Here is a 10,747-nt window from a genome sequence, read left to right as displayed (position 1 = left end):
GAGACGGGTATCTGAGTCCCAGCATTAACTCACATCCAGCTTAGCTATAATCTGAGACAGAGCAAGGTTATTACCTCCCAACAGAGACCTGGAGGAAATAACCTGCAATTCTGAAACCTATAGGCTATACGTTTCGATTGTATAATGTGAATACAAACATCAGGATGCGGTCACTTTTCAAGTTCATCCAAGAAGATTTATAACGATTAATAAACAAAGAAATACGTGTGCACTGAAGTTATGTTATCAGTGTTCTGTTTTCATACATGAACACTATGGGTCTCTTCAGTGTTCAGAGAGACATACAAGCTATAATGATAATAAAAATTTTAAACTCACAATTGTAAACATATGGATAAAGATTGTTCTCTGCTGCTCTCATGCACATAACACATTTATTTAAAGGGGTCATATAATGGTACATGCACTTTTACAAGTTGATTGTACTGAAATGTGTGTTGGCAGTGCCTGTACACAACCCTTCATAAAATGATAAAAATCCATCCAGTGTTTTTGTTTTAATCTCCTTATATGTTTTCCCCTGCCTCAAATCGAGCCGTTCGACCGTGTGACGTCACACGGTCGGACGCCCCTCCCGCGATTGTTGATTGATAGCCGGGTTTCAACACAGACCCGCCCTCGCTCGTGAGCCAGCTGTCAATCATAGTCTGCGCGGACCGGCGCGGTCATTGTTGATATGCTGGAGCACTGTCTATGAGCAGAATGGCGTCTAAGCGATTGTGGTGTTCTGGATTTTAATGTTCCTAAATCCGAACCGCTGAAGACGCAGTGGCTGAGTTTGTTTTCGAAGGGAATATTCCCCACGAGCAACGTCAATGCTCTCATGTTTGCGCGAATCATTTCACACACCAGACTGCTTATAAACGAGGAGGGTCAGTATAAAGCTGGTTTTGCTAAGAAGCTGCTCCTGGACCGGTACCAACTATTCGTGTTCCTGCTGAACCTCCAAAATAACTGAAGTGAGTGTAACGTTTTATTAATCTTTAATATTTATATTAATCTTTGCAAATCGCTAGATGCACGCTTCACAATGAATGCGTCTAAGGTTTACACTCAGGGTACATTACGGCATGTTTTCTATGTACAACGTTCTCAATATAATTCATAATCCCACGTCTATAATGAACAACGCGTTATGGTTATTGTGTTACAAACGGTGTATACAGAACAGAGAGGCGGGGTGAGCAAAGCTCATTATCATTTAAAGTCATATGCACTGAAACGGCGTGCTGAAAACAGAGCTGTTTTTGACCAGGTAAAATAAGTGTTTTCTTACAATACTAATGAGAATTTTTAATTAAAGTATATTACAAAGTTTTAATTTAGACTCTAAAGAATCATATTAGCTTGTACAAAAATGGCGTTATATGACCCCTTTAAGCAAATATGATAAAACGTGATAAAATATTAAAGAATTCAGAAACCCTTGTTATTAGCGATACCAGTGGCCGTTATGTGAACTGCAGCCAGCAACTTATTGCTCGTGCTCGCAGGCCTCGGACTCAAGAACAAGAGGTTGAACGTGATTCAAGGTCCCGATATTCTCACATGAAGTTCTTTTTTCGATCTTCGCTTAGCTAGAAGTTAAAAGAAGTTGGAAATACCTTTCCAGCTGTAGCATAATGTTTACGAACTTCATCCTCACGCCATCCACGCTGGCAGACGTCTCTGCACTGCTCGCGCGCTTTCCTCTCAATAACAAAATAATCACACAACAAAAATGACAGCTGTGAGAAAGCGGCAGTTAAGAACGCATCGGATCATAGCGATGTGGATATGTTTGCACCAGCACTGCAATTAACCGGCATCAAGTCGACAGACGAGGTAATTAAAATAACACTGCAGATAATTTGATTGTAAACTAGGCTTATAGGCCTATTTAAACTATACACTAAACGACGTAACAAATTTTTAAAGATGTAATTTGGCATGCTCTCAGGTATTTTGACTTCTGACTTGGTGGTTGGTTGGTTGGTCTATTTTATTTTCTTGGAAAATTTTATTTTCTTGGTTTTCCCTTTTATTTATTTATCTTTTTTTATTAATGCAAAACAATATACAGACAGGTACAAATAACAATGAGAAACAAAATTAAACAGAAGAGGAAAATGAAGTATATAGTATGTATATAGAAATGCAATGTAGTAAATTGAAAATACAAACAAGTTTTGAGAATTAAAACAGCAAGAGTTTTAAAAATATTTCAAACAACTCTAATGCCTGCAGACAATTATACAATTTGATGAATGGTAACTGCCCTTTAACTAAAACCAGCTCCTTAAGTACATCATCATGGAGGTTACATAGTTTGATGGTTTTGTTCAGGAGCCCAAACAAGCAAAATCACTGGATTTTATGAATTCTGTAATGTTTTGTGGTGTTGAACCCCTTTAAATAGTAAATACTTATTTAAATTAAAACAAAGGTATACAATATATATATATATATATATATATATATATATATATATATATATATATATATATTTAAGTTTGAGTTTAAAAGGACAGCATAACAGAAATGACCCAAATGCACAACAAAGGTCTCCATAATGTTTGACAAATGAATCCTGATTCAGGACAGCTTGAGCCCTGTGTGTGATTTAAGTAAACTGTAGAGGGCAGCCTTCCTCTATATTTCTTCCATACTTTCCCAATTGAAAACTGGATAAGTCTGGAAGATAAATTAGGTTGAATTACATTTCTTTGTTTTGGTGATGTCTTTCAGACAATTCTGATTACTGTTATGAGCAAGAAGTTCTATTATATATATGTTTTATCATTTCATCATAACAATTATGTGTCTGGATGTTTTCAGTCTTATTCAGCACTACAGAATTAAACTCGAAATAAACAGTAATTAAGAAGAATATATTCAATGAGGCTGAATGACAGCAAACGTGCCCTTAGTAATCTCAATAACAGGTATCATGGAAACTGTGATTTAAATAAAACCTGCCTGATATTTTCGAATGCTTCACTTTAGCAGACAGAGACTCTTCTTCGGTTGTATTCAGATCTGCTAGAGGAAACACAATTGGACACCTGGAGGTAAGACATGCATCTAAAATGATGTATCAAAATTGAAGGTTTCCAAGAAGCTGGAGACAAACATTGAATGTAACATATCTTTATTTTTATTTTTTTGGGCCAAAATGTATTTTTAAAAAATGCAAGCATCAAACGCATCAAACCACAAGTACTTAATTTACATCCATAAGTGAAATCAAAACATAAAACATTGCGGAACTGTTTGCGAACAATTTACAACGAGAATGATAGTTTGTGCTATTACAACATAATTTGCTCACAAGGACAGGCAGGAAAAAGGTGCCAGTGTAGTATGCAGTGGTTCGACAGTGTTCTGACAGTCTCAAATGACTCACACTTATATTTAGAGAGTGTAAATATTATTAAAATGCAACATTTGCACAAATATATAAAAAAGATGCCTGTGTTTCTGTTACATCGATAAATGCAAAGCTTTTTTAAATGAGCAAAATAACAAAAAACGGACAACATCAGCCTACTTTTTAGATGTTTTGATGGTATTTAACTATAACATTGAGGCTAAAAGAATGCATGAGCACAGCTATAATCGAATATGAATTGTCCAAGTGTGGTTTAGAATGGCAACAACAGTCCTGAAGATATTAGGTTCAGCTTCCTCGAACACTGATGTAGATAACATGTGTGTCATGTCCTTTTTGAACAAACGTAAAAGCCAAAGCCATCATGTCCAGCCACATTCAACAATATGAAACAAGAAAAACTCTGTACATTAGAACAAATCACATTGACGACTGAATGATCGTAACAAAAGTCTAAAACAAAATTATTTAAGGATCCAAAAGTTTTCAGGCTAAACCATACGGCGTCTTTTTATAAAACGTATAATTATTCATGGCATTTGCGAAAACAACAAAAACGTTCCCCTCACCAAATACAGAGACATGCGCAAAACGGACAAGACAACACAAAGGTTTCAGTGTAACTAACATTGATGTGAAATGAAGACACATTTCCGCAGGCACTGCAGTTGAGGCAAAAACAGAGGGAGCTGCAATTCCCCTCAGCAGTCAAAACACAAAGAGCTACAATTTCCTTCCCTACGACTATTTACAAACAGTAAATGAGCTCTGCAGTAGTTTGAGTTGGACCGTACACACACTATTAAGTGTCAGCTCTGTTTGATTGGCTGAATCCTGGTCATGTTTATCCATTTCCTCCTTTTACTGCCAAGTTGAACGGGTTTCTTAATATTGTGAAGGGCTGTGTGTACACATCTGTTATTCTCAATGACTTTACGTGGGTTTTTTAAGTAACAGCCTTTGAAACGGAATTTGGATTTATTTTTTGGTCCATTAGGATTTACTGGAACTGTTCTGTACTGTACATAGAAAACAAAATCAACTTTCACCATATGAAAAAAAAAAAAAAAAAATTCAACGTATGCTTTCCGCGGCATCACGCAAGGATTTCAAAACTAAATATTTTCTGAACAGAGCTTAGAAAAGCACAAGTGGAACGAATTGGGTCACACAAATAGGATCAATAAAACATATTTATAATATATACATTTTTGTGGTCTAAAAACAAGATGTCAACACTGCAGTCTGTATCGCGCTGATGAACTGAATTAAATTCAATGGGTAGTGGAAGCAAACCAGGTTAAAAAAATGATGGGTTGTTTCAACCTATGTTTGGGTCAAATATGGACCAACCCAACCATTGGTTCAAAGCCCCCCTTGTGGTCAATCATTGTATCCCTTAAAACTCATATTCACCAAAATGACATATTTAAGCGTTTAAATGACATATTTAAGACATCCACTCGTTGATGATCACATGTTGACCTGATTGGTTACAAGGTAGTTTGTGACGTCAGAAACACCAGCGATTTCAAACCGCGTTTTTGAGACTGTCTTTGGTTCACTGCAGTTTTAAAGAGAAAATACTGAGCAATGGTGTTGACTTATGAATTTGCACATGGTTTGTCTTAAAGCATATTAAAAACAACACATATATAAACAATATTAAAACCTTGATTTTCACCAAAGGGGGACCATAAGTTTGTCCATATTTGACCCAAACATGGGTTGAAACAACCCAGCATTTTTTTTAGAGTGTATTTGTTGTAGTGTTGTGTAAGCAATCAGCACTGTGATTGACATCAGCAATTAAATCTTGACATCACTGTGACTGACATCACTAATCTATAATCGGCTGCATGGTGGAGTTTTGTGCTGAACTGGTTTGGGGTCAGGCGTCCACTACATAATGGATTTAATCCAGAACGTCATCGCGCTACAGGCTCCAGCGATGGCAGTCTCTTTAAAAGAGACATTGTGTCTCATTCGTTAAACAAGCAGAATGAATTTAGTCTGTAAAAGCATTTTTACATTCAAATCAATGTCCCAATTTGCACGGTTTTGTCGCATCGCCAAAGCTTGAGGCTGTCTACATTGGATGCGCCAAATCCACTTGTCCTGTTGTTGAAACTATCGCAAGGAGTACGTCAGCACTAGAACGGGCCAACCGTTTACTAACGGCGACTCTAAAGCCTCGTTCACACTGTCAGTCCAAATCTGTTTTCGCATTTCTGGAAATCCGTTTCAGTCCGACCGTTCTGGGGTGCGTTTCCCGTACAATGACGTAACTCGCTGCTTAAAGCTAGGGTATACGATTTCAAAGATTGTTCATTATTAATATCGTCGTTTAGATGCTGGTTATGGTTATATAGTACAATCCTAACAATAGGAATAGAAAAAAGAATGAAAAAAATCCATTCACTCTATTGGCTGTACAGCCGCAGAGAAGTTGACCAATGTAAGGTGTCCGGCCGGACAGCTTACATTGGTCAACTGCTCTCATCCAATCACCAGCTCCACTTGAAACTCCGCCTGGCACTCGCGTCTCCACCGCACCCGCCCCCCTCCTGCGTCATGAAATTGCGCGCGTAAGCAGCTGACAGTCTATGGTAGCTAGCAAAGTAGCATATCAGCAATGGATAAAAAAAAAAAAGACAGCAGCAAGCGTCCCCTGCTTGCCCCTACAGTAAAGTTAGGACGAAAGAGAAAGTCATTAGAGGAACGAGCAGAGATAAAAAAAAAATGTGAAGAACGCCGAACTTTGACTAGGATAAATATATGGACCCTCCACCATTGACCGTTGGAGGAAGCTTCAGGAAGATCTGGGACTGAAGACCGACGCTGACACGGCTGACTTTTTGTTGAGCAGGTAAACATTTATTTATACTTTTATGGTGTGACGTGTTACATAAATAGCTTTTTATCAGTTTGACAACTTGCTCATGCAGTCGGTCAGTATTGGAATGTTAGCCGTTTAGCATCGCCTATCACGGGTCAAAGTAATTATATTTCTTGAAGTCCTTGAATATATTTCAGTAGGCCTAGCGGGTTTCTGTTCGAGCCGATCGAAATTTGAACAAGATGCGCTGTGTGCTGCAATAACAATTACTGAAAACCTTAGCAATACTAGTAGGATTATACTAATGGTGGTAGGGAGTTTAGAACATTGCATGTGTTGCTAATCTTGCGTTGACGTGAACTCAAACGTGACATTGAATTGTTGATGAAGCAACTAAGTTCAAGTGTCTAAAGGCAATTTTACATATGATGTGTCATTATAGCGAGGTCATTAGATCACAGCTTTACTGAGTGACGTAGTTCAGTTCGTTTCCCGGTGGGAGGGATCAGGTAGCACAGAGTGGTGTGTGTGTGTGGAGGGGCGGGATGCGTTTTTTAAAAATTCAGGCTTTCTCGACCGATTTTCAAAATCGTATACCATAGCTTTAACTACCATAGTACGATGCAGCGTTGAAGAAATCAACTAGCTAGTCACGACTGTTTCCCAAAACTGTATTGTCAAAAATTGGTCGTTCAACCACGTTGGTTAATGATGTCACGCACGTGGTGGAGTAAGAACTACTTTTAATGAATCTGTTTGAGATCGAATTAATGCTAGATGTATTGCTATAAATTACAGACATGGCATCTGCATGAGGACTATTTCTAATTTTTCTCAGTTATTTTGCTTTATTTCCAGATTCAATCATAGGCTTGTTCTTACGTTATAGAGCACGTCGCACGCACATGCGCACTCTCCAAAAACTCTTGGCAAACTAAAAGGCGTAAACGACAAATATGTATTCTAAATAAAAGATACAGCGTGTGAAATGTCAGCTTGCTTATGTGGCTCAAGATAAGGATTTATTAAGTCCACATGTCATGAAAACAAACCACAGATCGAGAGCTGTCGTTCCAACCACACAACTTTGCGATGCTGTTTGCGAATGTTCGTCAGAACGATGGTTTCGGGAAACACCGACTCGTTGAACTACGCTGATAACGACGGAACTTGCGACCATAGTTGGCTAACGATGTTTTTGGGAAACGCACCCCTGATCAGATTTCGCGTGGTTTATGTGATTTTCTCACACCACGTAAAATGGAAACGTCAGATGTTGTTATAGGAGACATGCTAAAAGTCGCTGCTGAAACATGGTTGTGTTGCTTTAAAGTGCCGGAGGATCAGAAAATGAATATATAACGGAGACATGATGTTTTGAGACTGGCGGAGACTACAGTACGGAATAAAGCCTCCTACGGTTCTGCCGCTGGCTCATAAGTAGTCCAGCGCGGCGGCAACACATTTACATTTTGTAAATAAGACAACATCTGTATTGCAAACCCTTGCAGTTGTTGTTGTAGTTTTTGGCGTATGCCTACCAACCCAACGTCATTGCCATAAAAACAATGCAGATATTTCGGAAAACAAAAGAGCGGCATGGGACACACAAATCGGATCAGGGGTGCGTTTCCAAAAGCAAAATATGGTCGCAAGTTCCGTCGTTACCAATAGAGTTCAATGGAAATTGCGATTATATTTGGCCAACGATGCTTTTGGGAAACACAACCCTGAACAGTTGCGATACAAAATGTGGACAGTCAATAATTTTAAATCAGATTCCAATCGGATACACAAATAATCAGATTTGGACTGACAGTGTGAACGTAGCCCCTGTGTAGACAGCATCAATGTAGACAGTTTTTTTTTTTTCAACCAGTTTGCTCTGTAATTCATTTTGCTTGTTTTTATGGAAAAGTTCCACTGTCTTGAATTGGTCGATGGTTGAAGAAAAACATTGAAGAACAGTAGAAAATAGAGAACAATCTTCCTTTATGGATCAGCTCGCTTACGTCCCATTTATCCAAGCATGAATGCTCCTGCTCACACACGAGATACAAAAGTACAGTCCACTTTATCCAGAAAAGATGGCTGCTCCACAAGACGGCCTCCAGCTCTGAAGTCTTGATGTTGGGTCAGCAGGGAGTAACAGATGCCATCTTTAGTCGACGACAATCCTCCGTTTATGAGCTATGGATGTTGTTCTTTATTTCAGGAGAAAGCACCATATACGGTAATAAAGTTAAAGGGATGTTCCTGATGGCCACCTCATCTTGATAATTGCTATGTACTTTGAATAAGAGTTAAGTATAGATGGTTACCTGGTCATTGAGAGGTTTCTTTTCCCCATTGACGCCCTTCAGTAGGACAGACTCCTCCGTCTTTTTTGCCTTCATCTCTACGACGATGTCATCTTTGCTAGTCTTCTCCTTGGTGCTGTAGGCATTAATGCTGTAGAGATTACACACCAATAACACACCGATACACAAGACTGCTTTCTGAAGGATCATGTGACACTGAAAACTGAAGTAATGACAGTTTTGCCATCACAGGAATTAATTAGGCCAACATTTTAAAAGATATTAAAATAGAAGACAGTTATTTTAAATTGTATTATTATTATTATTTCACACTATTATGTTTTGTACAGTATACGGCCTTGGTGAATATAAGAGGCTTTTTTCATAAAATAAAAAAACTTGCCGACAACAATCTTTTAAAAGATAATTTATGCTAATACCTATTGAATAGTTCAAGTTGGATAAATTAACATTAATGTAGTATGAACGAACATGAATTAACAATGAACACATATAATTATAAATTACCATTAACCTAGATTAATAAATGCTGTAAAAACATTTAGTTCATGACACCTAATATAAACTAAACCTAATTAAACCGTATTATTCAATGTTTTCATGAAACAGTAGAGATGCCTAAACTTTTAACTGGTATACCATGGTACTTCATGTGTCATATACCATAAAGTTCACATGGTGGTACTGTAGGATACTTTAAAAAAATACCATGGCATCTTTAGATGCAAAAAACTTGATAATACCATATCAACTTGTATATTAATGCAGGGTTTTTGGTCCCCCAAATATGACCATCCTCATGCAGGACCACTATTGCTAAAATGGAGCTGTGTATTTTCATGTGTAAAGACCCAATTTTTACAGTAAAAATGTTATATTATAAATATGAGTCAAATTATTTTGGAAAATATATTACATTATTATGTTTATGTTTCTACATACTATAGTACCGTACTGTTAGATGTATTAATTATTTATTTAAAAATGCTTTACTTATTTTAATCAAAATATGAATTTATTTGATGTAATGATAATTTGTATTATTATTTATTAGTTTTTACTGGGTTTTTTTTTTTTTTTTGGTTTACAGTTTTTCTCTAAACTTATCCACAGACCCTCTCACACTCCAATGCAGCCAGTTTAAAAACCCCTGTACTAATGTATGGGGAAAAAAACTATTACATACATTTCTTGCTTGCCTGAGCGTCCACAGGGTAGCTTGCCCTTTTTATACAGGAAGTAGAAGACGCTGCCCAGGATGGCCAGCAACAGGATGCTCACAATAATCACCACAATAATCACTCCACTATTATCGACTGCAAAAAGAGAACAAGAGACGTCAACATTAGCATGACTGACTGACATATAATAACCAATGAAGTATTACCCTTTCAACAAGACTAATTAAGACTAGATTAATTCATGCTGAAATGCAATAAATGTGCTTTCGGGCAAAATACAAAAGTGAAATCCCATACCAGATCACGAAAAGAACACTGAAGGGCACGTTACACTGCACTTTTAAACAATGGCTGGAACATTTGGATTCAAAATGTGTGCCACATGACAAGGACGCATGTCCTTGTAAATGAGACTAGTTTGGTATATGAAACATATAATTAGAGTGTTTTAGTAAAATGGAATAAGAGACTCATATTCCCCCGAGTCAAATAAAGAAAATTAAGGAGCGTCATTCAGAGGAAGCGTCATCAAATGCTATAAATAAACACTGAGAGACGACAAACAATTGTCTGGGAATGGATTTTATGAGTTAAATCTACTCAATAAAACAGCAAGCTGCCACCACAATGTTCACCATAATATTTAACAGTCTCAGTTGCAGCCCAGCACTTCAAAACATTTGTTAATGTATTTGCATAGAACTAATTATACATTCATCTTGGAAAACATTCAGCGCTTGCTCTGCCCCTGCTATCTGAAGTAATGTCTGCTTCAATTTTTGCTAGGTTTTTTTTTTTTTGTTTTTTTTTTGCAGTATGACTTTTTTCTTCACACAGAATTTTAAATATGCCCAGAGGCCGACACGAAGAGCCAAGCTAACCGAGCTGCTGTGGAGGCTTCACCATAGAAAATCGATGAATTATTCAAGTACATAAGATGATCTTTCATTGTTTGGTTGGGATGGATTTTGCGGGGATTAAATGGACTGGGTGTTGATCTAAAACTTATGATCTG

The 10,747-nt window shown here is 37.5% G+C and overlaps 1 protein-coding gene across 3 annotated transcripts in view; it reads right to left on the bottom strand.

The window, feature by feature from the left end:
* Positions 1-8,074: 8,074 nt before the first annotated feature.
* mcama (melanoma cell adhesion molecule a) overlaps positions 8,075-10,747 on the bottom strand; it is a 60,392-nt gene continuing 57,719 nt past the window's right edge. For 2 of the 3 annotated variants that reach the window (XM_056252896.1, XM_056252897.1), the window contains exons 14-16: positions 9,738-9,867; positions 8,552-8,681; positions 8,075-8,434 (exon numbers count right to left, since the gene is read on the bottom strand). In XM_056252896.1, coding sequence (XP_056108871.1) covers positions 8,414-8,434; positions 8,552-8,681; positions 9,738-9,867 — 281 coding nt within the window. In that variant the 3' untranslated portion in view covers positions 8,075-8,413. The remainder of the gene's footprint in view (positions 8,435-8,551; positions 8,682-9,737; positions 9,868-10,747) is intronic. The other variant, XM_056252898.1, reaches the window with a different exon arrangement.

The sequence above is a fragment of the Rhinichthys klamathensis genome, unplaced genomic scaffold, assembly GCF_029890125.1.
Source record: "Rhinichthys klamathensis goyatoka isolate OS25496 unplaced genomic scaffold, OSU_Roscu_1.1 h1tg000099l_1, whole genome shotgun sequence".
Classification (NCBI taxonomy): Eukaryota; Metazoa; Chordata; class Actinopteri; order Cypriniformes; family Leuciscidae; genus Rhinichthys; species Rhinichthys klamathensis.
Note: the sequence above shows the minus strand (reverse complement) of the source record. Positions and strands in the feature narration are given on the sequence as shown.